General features: G+C 31.4%; 1 protein-coding gene across 1 annotated transcript in view; it reads left to right on the top strand.

Moving 5' to 3' along the window:
* Positions 1 to 17,649, top strand: part of COL11A1 (collagen type XI alpha 1 chain) — a 214,494-nt gene that overhangs the window by 172,872 nt on the left and 23,973 nt on the right. The window contains exons 48-54 of the mRNA XM_007169509.2: positions 815 to 868; positions 2,116 to 2,169; positions 7,358 to 7,411; positions 8,017 to 8,124; positions 8,418 to 8,471; positions 9,109 to 9,162; positions 10,191 to 10,244. Of these exons, the coding sequence (XP_007169571.1) occupies positions 815 to 868; positions 2,116 to 2,169; positions 7,358 to 7,411; positions 8,017 to 8,124; positions 8,418 to 8,471; positions 9,109 to 9,162; positions 10,191 to 10,244 (432 nt within the window). The remainder of the gene's footprint in view (positions 1 to 814; positions 869 to 2,115; positions 2,170 to 7,357; positions 7,412 to 8,016; positions 8,125 to 8,417; positions 8,472 to 9,108; positions 9,163 to 10,190; positions 10,245 to 17,649) is intronic.

The following is a 17,649-nucleotide window of genomic DNA, read 5'->3' as shown; positions in this document are numbered from 1 at the left end:
TTTCCCTTCAATAAACATTGCTCCCAATTTTTGCTTCCTTCAGAATACGTATTTTGATATTTTTATATTTGAATGTTAGATTTCATTTTCTTCAAATAAGAAATTATTCTTATTACAATAAACTTAAAAACTGAGAACATAAATATTGCTGATTCAAATAACTAATTAATACCTCAAACAGCATCACTTACATAGCAAACTCCTCTCTAAATATGCTTGCTATGGTTCCCTGAATCATTAATACATTCTTGAAGTAAGGGGTTCTGGCCACCAGTATTTTATAAAAAGTGCCCCAAGGTAATCTTAAAGCACAACCAAGAGAGAGACCCTTTGTTTGAGGAAGACAGCTAAATAGTTAATCTTATTCCAATTCTAGCATATGTAACATGAGAGCTGACATAAAAAACAAAACAAAAATATACAAATAAAAATATGGAATTAATGAATTCTAAATCTACTCAAGCACCATTTCCTCTTCAAAGTTTATGTTCCTTTTATACTCTAGCATTCTAACATATTCTAGCCTAAAATATTTCTAGCTGTATGACTTCATTGTACCAGATAGTAACAACAGACATTTCTAATTTTTAATTAAATTGTTCTTCCTGCAGTTCTAATTTCCCCATAGCTATGTGTAAATAATCACTTGCTAACACGATGTTGTATCCATCACAAATGACTTATAACCCTGATATGCTTCACTGACTATTATTTTGCAGGCTGAAACTTCCTTTAGTTTTCTTAATCACAAAATGAAATATCAGAAATGCATTTGAGTTTAGTCTTCATAGACCTTAATATTCATCTCTTACAGGGTCCACCTGGTCCTCCAGGCCCCAGAGGTCCTCAAGGTCCCAATGGAGCTGATGTAAGACTGTGAAATATGTTAATTATTTTGAAGTTATATAGATATTATTTAATAGCAGGTAGTGTCAAGATATAATGGAGACAATTACACTCCTGTTAAATGTTTAAGTGAACAAGAGCTCAAGGATCATTTACTCACTCCATTTTATTTTACAGGAAAAGAAAGGCTTTGTAGGGAGCTAAGCCTCACAAATATAATATAGGTACAAAATTTACAGTCAATATATATTAATATTTATTGGTGAGTGAGAAATACTAGCTCTAAGAACTGCATTGTTCAGTTCAGCTCACTGTCTTGCACATAATAACTGTACAACGTTGCTGAATTTTTTCCAATTTAACCTTTATCTTTTACAATTGCTTGAGGAGATGGTTGTAATTGGCTTGATTGTACTAGCCTAGATCTGTACTCCAAACAGCCTTTATTTATGCATCTACTATCTAAAAGTTTTGTATTTTGTATTTTCTTTCTATAAAATATGTCAGAGTAATATGTGCATGATAATATGTGCACCTCTTACCATGTAAAAAATGTTTCCTCTCAACTGTATAAAGCTTTCCTCCCCCAAGCTTAATTGTTGACTGACTGTTCCAATATTACAGGAATGTAATGCTGTATTTATCTTACTGTTACCATTAACAAATTTATAGGCTTTGATGTTCTGTTTCCATTTGACTTTCCCTTTTCACAAAGAACAAGTCATTTATTCTTGTCTTTATTGCTCTTCTATTATTCCTGCTTTTAATTTTGGCAGACCAGAACTGGGTAAAATAGATTAGACACAGATGTACTAGAAATGCTTTTAGGTTTTAATTCTCCCTATGTAATTTAAAGGTTAAGAGATGATTTATATTGTTTTTTGCATGGATTACATAATTCGTAACCAGAGTCATATTTTGATCCACTAAAAAAATCTACAAAATCATCCTCTAAATCTGATCTCTTCAATAGGCAGAGAGATTGAAATTATGTTCCAAGTATCAACTGACATGACTAGAGTTGGAAAGTCTCCTACCTTATCTTCAAAATTCTGGTGAATTTGAAAATCAATTTAGTATAATTAAATTATTTGCTATCCAGTAAATTTGACAGCTCAGTAAAGTTCATCATTTTGTCTCATCTTTCAAATGACTTGGAATATTCTTGCATAATATTTCTCTCCCTTTGAGAACAACTGGACATATATTTTTGATTATGTATTTTATTATAAGAGCAAGGATAACTGTATTCCTTTTCCTATACTACAGGGACCACAAGGACCCCCGGGATCCATTGGTTCAGTTGGTGGTGTTGGAGAAAAGGTAAGGAATGCAGTGATAGACAGTTTGAAACAGCGAGAATTGAGGAATTTGACAATATTAGCTAGTATTAGACGTGCTTTTAATAGTTCTGTCTTTCTAAGTATTTTACACATAGTTATATGAACTACAGCTCATCTACTCTAACAGTTAAATAATTAAAGAAAAAGTGATTTAGAGATATCACGTTTTTGATTGACAGGTATTGTGCTGAGCAGTGGATTATTTACTTTAATCAACACAGCCACTCCATGATGATGGCATTATTATTATTACCCACAGTTTTAGGCTGAGTGAGCTGAATCGTAGAGAATTTCAGTAATTCCATTAAGGTTTTGTTATTAGAAAGGGACTAAATCAGGATCCACTCTAACCCACGTAAGTTTCACTGGACTGTGTCTCTAGTAACCATTCATTATTGAAAATAGAAGAGATTGGTAACTGACTTAAAAGCGAAAAAAGATGTAACTGACTTAAAAGCAAAAAAAAGAATCCTTCATATTACAAAAGAATTAATCATTCAGTTCGTCATATTTGGAGTTATATTTTCATTACTAATACTATGACCTGTCTTTGGCACTTTTCAAAATAGTTGGCATGTGCCATAATATCTGGGCTCAGAATAGCTTCTTTTTTTCATGAACATGATTTTATTTAAAAATATCTGCTCTTCCTTTTTATGAAAGTGTCAAAATGATCCTCTAATTTGTTATTTATGCATTCATTCTCATTTCTTGACAGAATTTTCAAGAAAATTAACATTGTTATTTGCTTTATTTAAAAAATAATTCACCAGTTTTGAGGGATGAAAATTAAATGTCATACGATAAAATATTACGCAGTGAAAAAAAACTTAGAAATTTCCTGAGTTTGCTTCAGTTTTGTTAATAAATATCAAAAGTATAGACTTATCCTAATCATAAAAATGATTCTGTTGTTTAGTCTCAAAAATTTCGACATATCATATCTTATACTCATTCATTTATCTTAATCAAAGTATTTGGCCCTCAGAAAAAGAAATGTAATAGGTTGAGAACCTAGGATTTTGGTGTTTATTTCTTCTCAATACCCACATTCTAGTATTTTGATTATAATTAATTTTATATGATCAACTATTATATAGTTTCTTAATTACTAAATTAGAAATATTTGAAAGTTATTATCTAATTCTTACTGCATAAACGGTCTAGTTTTTTTGATTGACCAACTCTTGGTTTATGTTCTTAAATTTAAAGTTTTGTGTTGAAAAATGCAGATAAGTTGAGAGTGTAATTGAAAGAACATTTTTGTCGAATTCAGTTGTCATAGAAAGAATAGCAGAAGAGAGGACTGGTGTCTAATGGTATCATAGTAGTAGACTGATGAAGATGGCCCACACCTTTCCTCTTTCTTCCCTTTGTGTCATCCTCTTTCAGCTCTAATACTGACCAGATAGTTGTGAGAACTAACCTCTAATTTTAGTTTTTTGCCGATATAGCAAATTCTAAAACCATTTAATAGTCTTTTCAGCTTATTATACTTGTTTCCTACAGCTTTTGTGTGCAGTGGGAAAAGTTTTAAGTGCTTTAGTTGCTTCTTTTATGGTTTTATCCTCTGTGCTACCCTTGAAGATAAACATGGATGCCAGATGTTTGGAGTTTTGGGGAACTTCTTTTCCATACTGTTTCCATTTGTTTAAAGCCTATCTGGTAATACTTGGCCAATTTTGAATCTTCACAGAATGATTCAGTCAATCAGGATGGCGTTCGACTTCTTACAGTTCAAACATACCTGAATCTAAATTTGTTATACTAAAAAAACAGAGTTTTATTTTTTCTCTGTTTAAAAAAGTTTCTATGTGACAGCAGGATAGAAATGAAACCCTAATTTTATTTTTTTCTTCAGAATCTAGGGTAATATACTTTGATGTGGATTACAGATTTTTGACATCAACTCTGATTTGGTTTGAATTCTTCCCCGTTTCTATTTTGGAAAATTTATTCCCAGTCACTAATTCAATGAAAAAAAGAAAAGAGAAACTAAGATACTTTAGTCATGCTGCACTTTGCTTAAATAAGTTTAACTTGTTTTCCATATAATATATATTTGCTATTGATAGATTTTGTACTTTAGTGTTTTCTTCAAAACAAGGAGACAGATCAGGATATTACCTTAAGAATGAGTACATCTGTTATGACTTTAGGCATACGGAGTAATTTGCTGTCCCTTCTGAAGGGGGCTTTAATCTTAAAAAGTGCACTATAGAATGGGATAAAATAGTTACATGATAAGTAATAATAAATGTATAAACTAGCACCTCCTTTATATGCCAATACTCTTCATAGAATTTATATTATTGTATTTAAATCAATTATTATTACTTAGAATAAACATGGTATAGCCTCATTGATACTAGAGATATTTAATTTGTATAATGTAGTCTTGTTACAGTGTTTTATTTCTTTCCTTGTGATTTTGTCCCATCCCCTTTCCAAAGATTTTAAATGAGACCTTTATAGATTTAATATTAATTTCATCTTAAGTAGTTGCTATTTATATTGTGCACACTTATCTCTAATACTCAAAAAAGGTAATTTTCATATATATATTAGAGAAATTAATATTAATGCATTGCTCTCAAAATGAAGAGACTTTGTAGTAAAAATTTTTCTTTAAATTTTTTTTAATGTTTTTTATTGTGGTAAAAGTCACATAATATAAAACATACTATTTTAACCATATTTAACTGTACAGTTCAGTGGCACTAAGTGCGTTCACATTGTTGTGCAGCTCTCACCATCATCCATCTCCCGAATTTTTCACCTTCCTAAACGGAAACTCTGTCCCCTTTAAACACTGACTCCCCATTCTCCCGCCCTACTCCCCTTACCCCCTGACCCTTGGCATCTACCAATGTACTTTCTGATTCTATGAATTTGACTATTCTAGGTACCTCGTATAAGTGGAATCAGACAGTATTTGTCTGCACCTACTGTATATTGGAATGCATTTTTAAGATTAATTTAATATATATCCTACAAATAGATTGTACCTTCTTTTTTTCCCCCCGTGCTATACAGTAGATTCTCATTAGTTATTTGTTTTATACATAGTAGTTTATATATGTCAATCCCAATCTCCCAATTTATCCCACCACCCCCCCTTCCCCCCTTGGTGTCCATACATTTGTTCTCCATGTCTGTGTCTCTATTACTGCTTGGCAAATAGGTTAATCTGTACTATTTTTTGACAATTATTTAATCCTGTCTCTTCACCACCTATTATTTCCCTCATAAAAAAAAATAAACAAATGGAATCATTTCAGAATCTAGTTTAACTTTATAGTGGACAGGGATTAAAGGGGAACAACAAAATACACAGATTAATAAACACAAAATATGCAGTTATTTCCCTTCTAGTTCTAACTCTTATGATAGCACTATGAGTTAATGTGGTACATATGAAAACATTTTGTACATAGTTGACAAATAAAAATTGTGTACTTTTAAGGCATATAATTGATATTTTGATACATGTCACATTGTGAAATAATGCCCACACTCAAGCTAATTAACATATTCATCAACTCACAGAGTTACCATTTTTTGGTTGTGTGATGAGAAAACCTAAGATCTACCCTGTTAGCAAATTTCAAGCACACAATACAATATTGTTAATTATAGTCATATTGCTATATATTAGATCTCCAGAACTTATTCATCTTGAGTATCTGAAATTTTGTACACTTTAACCAACATTTCCCCATGGCCCCCACTCTCCAACCCCTGGTGACCACCATTCTACTCTCTGCTTGTGTGAGTTTGGCTATTTTAAATTTCACATCTAACTGAGGTTATGCAGTATACTATATATATTCCATATATAAAGAATTTAATATGGACATTTTACAGTTGATTTGAATGTCAAACTGCTTAAGTTTTTTTCAAAGATGTGAATAATGACTAATAAAAATATCACTTGCATATTTTTCCATCATACTGGGATAGATGAATGATTCATTGCTTTGAAAATAATGAAAATGCAATACTTTACTTGTAAAGTTTATTCAAGATAATTGGAAATATTTGCTACTTACTTGAGAGAGAAAATAATTTACACATAATAATACTAATGAATACTTAGAAAGTACTTGATATCTTCCCTCATTATGCAGATAATTCAAGAAGTTAAGATATGTGCATATTCCCAAATAATAAGAAATTATGTACACAAAATAGTCTCTCCCCTAGAATTATGTTTATATTTAATATAATACACTTCAAACAAATTTATGAGCAGTGGGTCTGTGCCAGGAATATTGGAAATAGCTGAGCTAAAAATTAAAGAAAATTCAGGCCTCACATTTTTTAAAAATTTAGAACAATTTTCACTTCAGAGTTTCTAGTACTACTGATTTTGTATAGAAACATGGTACATGAATGTATTGTATTACTTCACTTGGATGATTACTTGAACCGAATATTATGTTTGTATGCATTTCTAAGTGCGAAGAGTTAGTAACAGACTTTCATAAGGGAAGCCTACTAGGCTAGGAGGTTTATTTATTATTGCACTGAGCCATAAAATAGCCATCCACATTTATACATGGAGATCATAAAGACTACCAATATATATCCTCAAATGGAGCAGTTTTAATTAGTATCTAAGTATCTATGTGTATCTTATAAATAGTGTTTTTGTATTTATTTATAGCTCTACTTTAGACCTCTTTAGACCTCTACTAACTAAATTTTATAGGATTATCAAAATACTATGAAATTGTTTGATTATTAAAGTAAATTCATATTTTAGTACAAAACATTTTAAATTGTTTAATCCATAAACTTAATTATAATATGAATATTGATGCAACACAAATACACGATTTTTAGGAAACATGCAAATGTCTGTTTTGTGTGGTTTGGTGGTAACTTGGGTTAATGCTCTGGGTATTAACTAACTGATGAGAATTGTAGCATCCAGCTTATCCAGTTCTATCTCCCCACTTGAGAAATAAAAGTATTAAGGTCAGTAATAGGAAAAGTTTATTCTTTTTATCAAAGTTGTCCGCTGCCTAAGTTGTCCGCTGCCTTTTAAATAATATAATGAGTCAAGGGCTAGTTTAAAGTGTCATGGTCATCATTGAAGGAAGTTTTACAAATGTGAAACATTGTTTCTGTGCTATGATACTCTTTTGATCTCTTCTTTATAGGGTGAGCCTGGAGAAGCAGGGAACCCAGGGCCTCCTGGGGAAGCAGGCACAGGCGTAAGTGCTGGCTTATTTTCAATGTAGTGTGTTATGGATCAGATATTTCTTTCAGAGTATTTTAAACATGTAACTTAACTCCTAGCTGTGATTCAGTTCCTTTCACTTTCCAACCCGTTAAGAATCATCACCAATGCAGAGCCTTTTTGTTCAATAATTTTGCCTATCCTCTGCATATTTTGATTCACACAGAAACTGAAAAAAAAAAAATTACATTAGCATAAGTTAGAACATTAGAACTATAAGCTGTTTATTGCATATATCTTTGGTGGACTGTCCACAAAAGAAACCAGCAAACCCTGCTACATCGAGTAAACATTTATGAACTGTATTAGCATTATATTATTTTAATTTAGATTGGTTTAAACTGAGAGTGAATTTCACTCCCAGGAAACATTTGGCAATGTCTGGAGACATTTTTGGTTATCACACCTGGAGGAATGGTAGCTGCTGGCATCCAAGTAAAAGAGACCTGAATGCTGTTAAACATCTTGCAACGCATGAGACAAGCTCCCACAGCAGAGTATTGTCTGACCTCGTATGCTAAGGTTAAGAAACTGATTTAAAGCTTGTAAGATAATCATTCTTTTTCTTACGTTGTGTAGGGTCCCAAAGGAGAAAGAGGAGAGAAAGGAGAAGCTGGTCCACCGGGTGCTGCTGGACCTCCTGGTGCTAAAGGACCATCAGGTGACGATGGCCCTAAGGGTAACCCGGTAAGTGACCTTGGCCCTCTTTAAAGTGGCATCTATGTCAAAGCCACTTGAAGCTTTTCGTAGAAAGACTAGAAATCATGAGACTTTGGCCCATAGCTGGTGAAGCTGACTTTTCATCGTTTGATGTATTCATAAGCATTCTCAATTCATTTCATTTTTTAAAAATTTTCTAGCAGGAGAAGAGAGATATTCTCATATGGTTTTACCATGACTTTTACCTCTTAAATTTCAGAATATCATGACTTTATAAAAATTTTTCATTTATTTCCTTTCCTTTAAAAACGGTATTTTAGGGTCCTGTTGGTTTTCCTGGAGATCCTGGTCCCCCTGGGGAACCTGGCCCTGCAGTAAGTATCACAGAAAAACAAAGGAATTATTTTGCTGGGGATTGTTCCCAGATAATAATTAAAGAAAAGTCTTAATTACTTCAGTGGATCCCCAAAAATAGGAATAAAAGGAAGATGTAAACTGTAATCACAACTACCAGAATAAAAATTCATATATTTGGAGACTATCAGACTTGTGCTGCATGATTATTATTATCTCTTCATTGGGTTAGTTTTCCAGACTTTGTTGAGTTGTACATACTAATTATCTGAGTAGCTGCATTACTATCATTTCAAAGTTACAAGATTTTTGCTTTTACCTCAGTCCATTCTAAAATGAAAATTCTGTCTCAAACTGCACCATATTTGTTCATGGTTAAAGGATGCACTGTCTTTCTATACTAATTACATCCTCCCCTTTCCTTATATTAACAGCATACTATATTTTAAATTTGATATCATAGCAATTTCATACATTTTATGGAAAGAGAGATACCATAATCCTTAAAAAAACCAACTGAAAGAATATAATAATACTTTTGTTTATCTGGTAATAATTTTTCTTAAGGACTAAGATGGTACATCATATCATTTTTTTCTGATAAAAGTTAATTAATAGTGAGAAATACCTGGGTTCATTTTCTATTGCCCATTATAGGGTCAGGATGGTGTTGGTGGTGACAAGGGTGAAGATGGAGATCCTGGACAACCGGTAAGTAAGCACACAATTTTTATTCAATCTTTGCATAGTCTCAAGATATTTTAAAGAAATAATCAGAAATAATTACACTTCCAAAAGCATAGCTATGCATGTACATATTCAGGTATATTTGAATTCCAGTTTAAAGTCAGTGTTACATGGAACATTTCTTACTTGATGTGATTTAAGAAATATCATCAAAGCCTTCATAATAAAAACTGTAGTCATATCATACTAGTGATTTTGTCATATTATATTACATTGAACTATCTCTCCAACTGTGTTAAGTGGAGAGTCATTTTAAAAACACAAGTAAGAATTAAATGAAGAAAACTAGGTTATCAGCCTATTATTAGCATGAATTACTTCAATTACTAACCGGAATGAACTCAGCATTTTTGGACTCTTTTTTATTTTTAATTTGGGAAATGCAGTAGGGGGCTTTGACCACATAAGTTTATTTAGGGAGGAAGTAAAGGAGGGCACTGACTTAAGTAGGAGTCAAAGACAAACTGCACTCTTAACATAACTTTGTCTCTAGAGCCATACCCACTGGATACTTGCAGTCAAAGAGATATAGACTTATTCTGTGTAGATAAGACTTGTGGGTCATATCCCAGCATGTTGCGTACTCCTTGGAATAAAATGCTAGTGTTGCACAAGATGAAATTAGAGGTAATAGATTTATGGTTCACAGATGTATGTGATATGCATAGAATTATTAACCATATAATTCTATTAATTAGTACATCTATTGGATGCTTGTCAGATATAAACTAGCACTTTAAAAAAACAGTTTAAACTAGAAGGAATTCGATTCACTTTTTTCCAGCTGTGAAGAAGTTTTCCATATGAATTTACCAGCTCGAATTATAGATGTCTGGAAGAAGTTTAGGTATCTGAAATAGGGCTAAGATTTTCCAGGAAAGATAGATGTGGAGAAATGAAGAAACAGGTTGGCTTCAGTCCAGATTTTGAACAGTGCTGGGAGCCATAAAATAATACCCAATTGCTTAAAAGGTATTTTTCACATTTTTTAGGGTCCTCCTGGCCCATCTGGTGAGGCTGGCCCACCAGGTCCTCCTGGAAAGAGAGTAAGTTTTTTAAATTCTTTATTTGAAACATCTACTCATTATCCATTGTGTGTATAAATTTATATCATATTTGTAAGCTGTAGGCAGCGCATTATAATGGTGCTGAAAAACATATGTCCTAGAGAGTGATTTCTTAAATTTGTCAAAATACTTATTAAAGTAGAACACAATTTAATTGACAGGTTTAATCTGTCACAATGAAAAATAGTTTCCCACTTCTCTGTGCTTAGGTCTCCGCTGTACAAATGCCATAGGCTCTTATAAAAGACTCTGCTGATACCCTGAATTTCAGCTCATGGTATCCTACAAGGAGATGAATTGTCCAAACTCCAGTGCTTGTTGAAAATGTTATAGAAACCTGAATGCAGTATCAGTAGAATGAGCTCAGGAATCAGCATATAATGTTAGATTGCTTTACACTGTCAAACTACTCTGATAGGATTTTAAGAAAGAGCTATAGTAAAATATAAAGGTCTTGTTCAAAATATTGGCTACAGTGGACCCTAGGAGATTTGCTTTACTGCCTTTTTCCCACTATTATACTGTCTTTATAATAAAACAATCCTGTTGACCTGCCTCTTGCAGCACTTCTATTAATACACAGTGTTCTCCTGAACCTCCTTTAGTCTATTTTCCAACCTATCCATGAACAAAATATTTGGTCAACATTGAAATATATTTCTTAGGCTCATTTCCCCTTCAGTAATCCAAAGACACAGAGCAATTGGGGCCACTCTGGTTTTCTAATGGTAGCTTTATCTTAGGAGAATTTTCACAGTGCACATCTTCCTAAGCACAGAGTGTGACAGGTTTTAATTCTGTCTCTCAGGACATAAATTGAGTCAACATTTACAAGCAAACACTTCTCTTTGCTGGAAATGAACTTAGTTTATAGTAAATATTTTCTCTGAATACAATTTTCTTCTCACTGACCCAAGTGCCTTTTTTACTTTTCTCCTCCTCTTCCTCTTTCTCATTATTATTATTAATATTATTATTTTGTTTGTTTGTTTTCTTTTTGTCAGCAGCCCAAAAGCATAATCTTGATAGAAAAAGAAACATATCCCAAAACAACCATTGGGCTGTTATTCTTAGAAAGTAATTACAAAGTGTAACATGATGTTGAGATCTGTTGCCTGTTTTTGCCTACAGTCTGAATGTTCTTAAAACTTTCCAAATGGATGAATATCTGTTCTATTATTTCAGACCTTTCAGAAGAATACTTATATAAAATGTCTTTGAAAATTGGTGGAAATCTTTCCTGAGAAAACATGAAATCATTTTTGTCTTTCTCCCAGTCAAATGATGGAAGGCTATTTAATGCAGTGGTTAATAAGTCAGTGAAGTCATACTACCTGACTTTTAACCCAGCTCTACCATTTATTACCTGTATTTCCTTAGGCAAATTACTTATATTGCTTCTCAGGGAGGGCCTACTATACCTAGGATTTATAAGATAATTCATATAAAACAAAAATAATATGTATTCACATAATAATGTTAGAATGTTAGTCTTTAGTTATGAAATAGTTATTGAATAGTTATTATAAGCACAAAATTATCATCTTATATAGGTATAAGTTATTATGCTTTTGATGCAGAGGGAATTAAACCTTCCTTCAAATTGTAACTACTGGAAAAGGAGGAGCTATATAAAAATATATTTTGAATATTTTATTAACATCTACTGGCAGCTTCTCAGCTCATTCCATTATCCAAAGCAAATTCTCAGCAAGTGCTATATAGTTCAGTTTTATTTTAAAATATGTCAAAACAGATTGTTCACTTACAATCTTTGATAAGTTCAACTAAGTACCATTTGCTATTTGGGATGTATTCTTTTAATATGTGACAGAGTTAGGGAATGAATTAATTTCTTTAGCGAGACAGTGGTGGATCATGTGGCTTACTCACTTTGAAAACTGAATGATTTTGAAATTTAAAAAAAGTAAATAAATATAAACAATTTACTAGGGAGTATGAATAGAAACATGCAAGAAAAGGGGGGGCACTTAGGTGTGAACCAGTATATCAGATACCTCCTTTAGATTAATATGTGACTCCAAATTTACATACAAATGTATAACAAAACTATTAAAAAAATCTTAAATCTATTAAGCTATATATGAAAGTATTTCAGCACAATAGTTAATGTTGACCCTGTTGACACTATTACGAACTTTCAAAATATTTCCATCCACATTTACTAATTTTTAAACCTTGCTAATATAATGTAACACGCTTTTCATCTTTATAATAGCAGAGAGTTTCTAAAATATTTGTGCTGAATACTTTAGAATGTGTAATTATCAACAATTATACTTCTAATGAATAACTGAAACAAACTTCTAGAAAGACCTCCACTCGATTCTAGAATTGAAAAAATGTCATAGGACCGTCAGCACAGATATATAGATATTTAGATTATATTCTGTTCTGTAACAATGAGACAGTGTTGGGTAGCGGAAAGTCCATGTATTTGCATTTCTATCCATTCACACCTTAATTGGACTTCTGCATTTGCTGCTCAAATGTGGTATAATGTAAAAACGTTAATCCCTGATTTTTAATTCTTTTCTCTTTATAATAGAATAAGGTTATATTTTTCATAGATTAGAAATAATTATAATATACTATCTAGTACACTGTATAATATATAACATATTAATAGTATATTAACAAGAACATAAGTATACGATCAACAAATTTTAGTAGTTTGTTGCTTTAAGAACATAAATAATAACCAATGATTTTTTTCAATCAAATTTAAGATTACATGGTATTAGTAAATTGCAAGTTTAATTGGTAAATTTATTCTTTAAATTTAAATAGAAAATTAGAGAGTAGAAAAATCACATTACTCTTTCCTGTCAGTATTTCTAACCAGACAGACTCTCTTGATAAACTCTCTTGATTAAAAGGAATAAAATATCTTGAAAAAATCAAAATATGTTTATATGCATCAATGAGATGGATATAAAATAAGAAATTAAGATAATGTGTTAGTAAATTAATAATTGAACTTCTCTATAGATATATAGACAAATGGTCTCAGTGAAGAGAGAGCCTAGAAAAGGCTTAAAAATATACAGTAACTTCATTTGTGTCAAATTAGACACTGCAGATCAATGGATAAAAGATAGATTATTGAATATATTTTGCTGGGCCAGTTGAATATCTATATGAAAAAAATAAAGTTGGACTTTACATTTCTCCATTCACAAAAAATAATTCTAGTTGAATTACAATCTTAAATATGAAAAGGAAACTTTGGAATATTTTAGCAAAGATTAGTGGAGAATAAATTTATGACCTCTGGTTATAAATTCTGGTCACCTAGGTATGATCAGAATGGAAAAGTTGGTGTATAAAATAAATTACAGTGAAAAGTTTCTGATTATCTAAAAATACTGAAAAGACATTGAAAAGATCGAATCAGGATAAAATACTTTTAACATACAGAAAGCTTGTAACGAAAAATTTTCCAGAGTATCTAAGTGTATCTCACAAAGTAAGAAGAAAAGCATCAAACAGTAGACAAAAATTAGCAAAAGGCATGGAAATGTATTTTACACAAATGTTCCACAAACACGTAAAAAGATGTGTAGAAGTTAGGGAAACGTGTGTTAAAAATGACGTAGAGATACCACTTACATCTATAAATTGATGAAAATTTAAGTCTGACAAACCAAATGTTGGAAACGATGTTTTTCAAAAAGAAAATAATGGGGATTATCATAAACAGCTATTGTGAGCTAACTGGTACAACTGCTTTAGGAATTGTTCATTATTACCTAGCAGAATTTAACAATGAACTTTCCCTACTATCTTGTAATTCCATTCCTAGGTACATGCTCTGGATGATATCTTATACAACTTTACCAAGATACACACGTAGAAAAAATAAGTGTACTGAGATAGGAATAAACTGAAATTTTGTATGGCAATGAAAATATTGTATTGCAGATGTGTGAATCAACAAAGATGAATCTCAAACACCTGATGTTAAGAAGAAAATATATGTAGTGTTGACCTGGAGAAGATATATAATTTCATTTATATAATATGCAAAAAAATAAAAACATGTTGTTTAGCATTCAAACATAAGTGGTAAAAGTGATTAAATAAATGAAGGCAATGATTCATTAAATTCAGAATGGTAGTTATTTCTCTGGGAGAAAGAGGGTTACAGTAGTTGCAAGTGACATGTAGGAAGTTATACGTTTGTATGCTGAGACTCTTAGATATTAAAGTAATTAACTGATTCATTCCCTGGATCATCCTTTTCATTATTAGCAAATTCTATAGTGGAGTGCTGCCTTTCTGATTTTTGATGAGATTATTTTAAAATAATCTCATCAAAAATTTTAGAGATGTTCTAGCCTCCCATTTTAAAAAACAACTTTTATGAATATAATAAGCTATTTTTATTCCACTCTAGTCATTTTGTAAACAAAATTAGAAGACTTTGTATCTATGAATTTTTAATAATATGAGAATTGTGATGACTATGCATTGCTTACAAAGCTATTTACATCCATTTTGATTTAGTAGAAGAATCAACCTTAGGTCAGCCCAACTGAGCAGTATTATGCAAGTTTTCTTCTTTTAAAATGTGGCATCATTAAATCTAACCTGAACGATATTTAACATAATGTGTTAAATTGTGTTCTGTATTAGGATTGGATAGATTGGCAGGTTTAATTAGCTTTCTCTGTTTTACACAGTAATCTTTTTTCTTTAGAAGAGTAAAATATATTTTAATGGTGTAAAGATTAGTGTCAACAATCTTATTACTAAAGCTATAATTTGCTCTGATTTAACAGTAGCAATTAATGCTTGCATTCTTTTGAATTACAAACAACCAAACTAGTCAAGAGCTCTACCTTTACCTAAAAAAAAAAAAAAAAAAAAAAGATGGCTTAGGTGAAAAAATAGAAATACAAATTATTTACTTAGGTCTTTCTCAGCCTGTAAACTGACACTCTTCATAGCTAACTATCAGCACAAACTAGTCCCGAATGCTGTTGCATTAGAATCAAATAGACCTGGTTTCAAATTCTTGCTTTGCTACTTATAAATACAACTTAGAATAAGTTAATTTCTTTGAGTCTCAGTTTTCTCATTTATAGAGTAGGCAAAATAACTAATATTCCATGCTGGAGTGAAGACTAAATTAATAAAATGTATATTTAAACCACTACATCTAATATCTGGATTTATCAAGAGTTCAAAGAGTGGATGCTCTTCTTAAGGAGTTAAATACAGGTTTTGAATTATGCCATCATTTACAAACAAAACAAACATATTAAATAAAATATACAGAGAAGATAAAGACATTTTCTTCTAATTTCTGAGTTATATAAATTGAGATGAAAGTTTATTAGCAATAAATTCATAGTAACTTCATAATTAATTGCATTTTTGAAGTATAGAATACTGTGATTCTGTTGAGATGGATACAAATTTGTATTATTTATTTATTTGGTGTAAGCTGATGTAAAATCATGTAGCGTAAACTGTAAAGGAATTTCCTATGAGAACTATTGCCAAAAAAACAGAGCATTAAATTCATGATGACTGCATATAATTTTAATAAAATGGATTTGCCAAGAAACAGGGATTTAGAACTAGTTTGAGAGATAATAATGTGATTAAAATGAGTTCGAAGGAAGTACTTGGGAACTTTATTGTATGTCTGTGAGGTCACTTTGTTTATGCACTGGGTGAACACAAAGCTCCTGAGCCTAAAGGGATATGGTGCAGAGTGAATTTTGTGAATTGTAGCTGATGAGGAGAATTCTGTCTTCACCAACCTTTGCATTCAGCCAACAGGCAACAATGTCTTTGATGCAGGAATCAATTTAATATCACCCTTGTGGAAACAGCAAAAAACATTCCTATACAATAATTATAATATCTGATCTACACACTTACGACTTAACTGAATACAGAATTGCCTTACCATTTATTTCCCTTTAGTTCATCTAGAAAGCATAATTTTAAGTAAGCTTTGTATGTATTTTGTGGAAATTAACATTTCTCTTATCCTTTGTTTTGCTACATTGGAACAACAGAAAAGGACCAATAACAATTTTTCTATAGCATCTCATAGCAGAAGTAGCAATGAATAGAAATGTATTGAAAAGTATTATCACTTTTTTCCTTGAGTGACTCTTACAAATAAATGAATAAATAAATAGAATATTGGTCAGAATGTTGCGAGTGGCAGTGATACTGAGAAACAACATTCTAACAGTTATTGAACAAGTAGGGGAATTAAGTTGACATTTGTAGTACATGTACATTCTGTCATGCATTTTAATACTTGAGAATAAATGTATATTTCCTTGAGGCACTAGAAGATTGTACAGTTTACATCAGTAAGCCATGGAATTTTAATACTCAGGTTATCATAGCAGTTTGAAACCAAGAACTAGTTCAAAGCCCTTTTACTGAAAAAAAATCTAGAGATGACTAAAAAGATTTAAACCTAACCTGAAAATGCATATATTAAATGGAATTTTAAGGAGTCCCATCTCATTTGCCAAAAGAAAATTTACAATAAAAAATTAAAACAATAACTGATATTATTAATTAATCAAAATACAAAGGAAGCTTTAACCTACTATATATGCCCATATATACCATATATGTATTCTTTCCATCCCTATGCCTTTATGCATGAATGTAGATGGTCAGATTAGAAGGAAACATCCCTCCCATATCTACCCACACTAAGATTAAGATCAGATATTAGGTTCTTAGGAAAGCTTTCCCTACTGCCTAACTAGATCAGTGTACCTATTTTGTACACCTACTTCATCTTTGTGTGTTTTACAATGTACTGTATTTGTTAATTTTGTTGTCTGTCTTCATAACTAAACTTTGTGAACTCCTTAGGGTTTCACTTTTTTGTTTTTTGTTTTTTTTTTTTTTGTATTCTCCATGCACAGCACATTTCTGACATATAAGGAAGACAACTATTTATTTGCAACATGTATGGAAGAATGGGCAAATTGTAGAATAATATTATAAAATGTGAATAGTGGAGAGAGGATTATACTGTGTATTTTATATAAAGTATATTTCTCATAGCAAGGAAAATCTCATGTAACGGTGATTACGGGTGGAAAATTAACCAAAGCTTATTTTATTTTCATGTTTTACAAGGCATTTTCCAATCAGAACACTCATTACTTCGTGATAATACAGGAAGTAATTCACTATATTAAGTCCTTGCCTCTCTGCTTATGCAGATATATGAGAAAGAAATGACTAAAACAAGAATTTGTCCATAGGCATTGTTTAGTTTTTTTTAAAGGGAACTTCCTATTCTCTTTAAAAAAAGTGTGTTATCTGTTTTCATCCTAGTTTTTCTTAAAAAAATCTGTGCCATCTGGAA

Source organism: Balaenoptera acutorostrata, chromosome 1, assembly GCF_949987535.1.
Source record: "Balaenoptera acutorostrata chromosome 1, mBalAcu1.1, whole genome shotgun sequence".
NCBI lineage: Eukaryota > Metazoa > Chordata > Mammalia > Artiodactyla > Balaenopteridae > Balaenoptera > Balaenoptera acutorostrata.
This window is presented reverse-complemented; position numbering and strand designations above follow the sequence as displayed.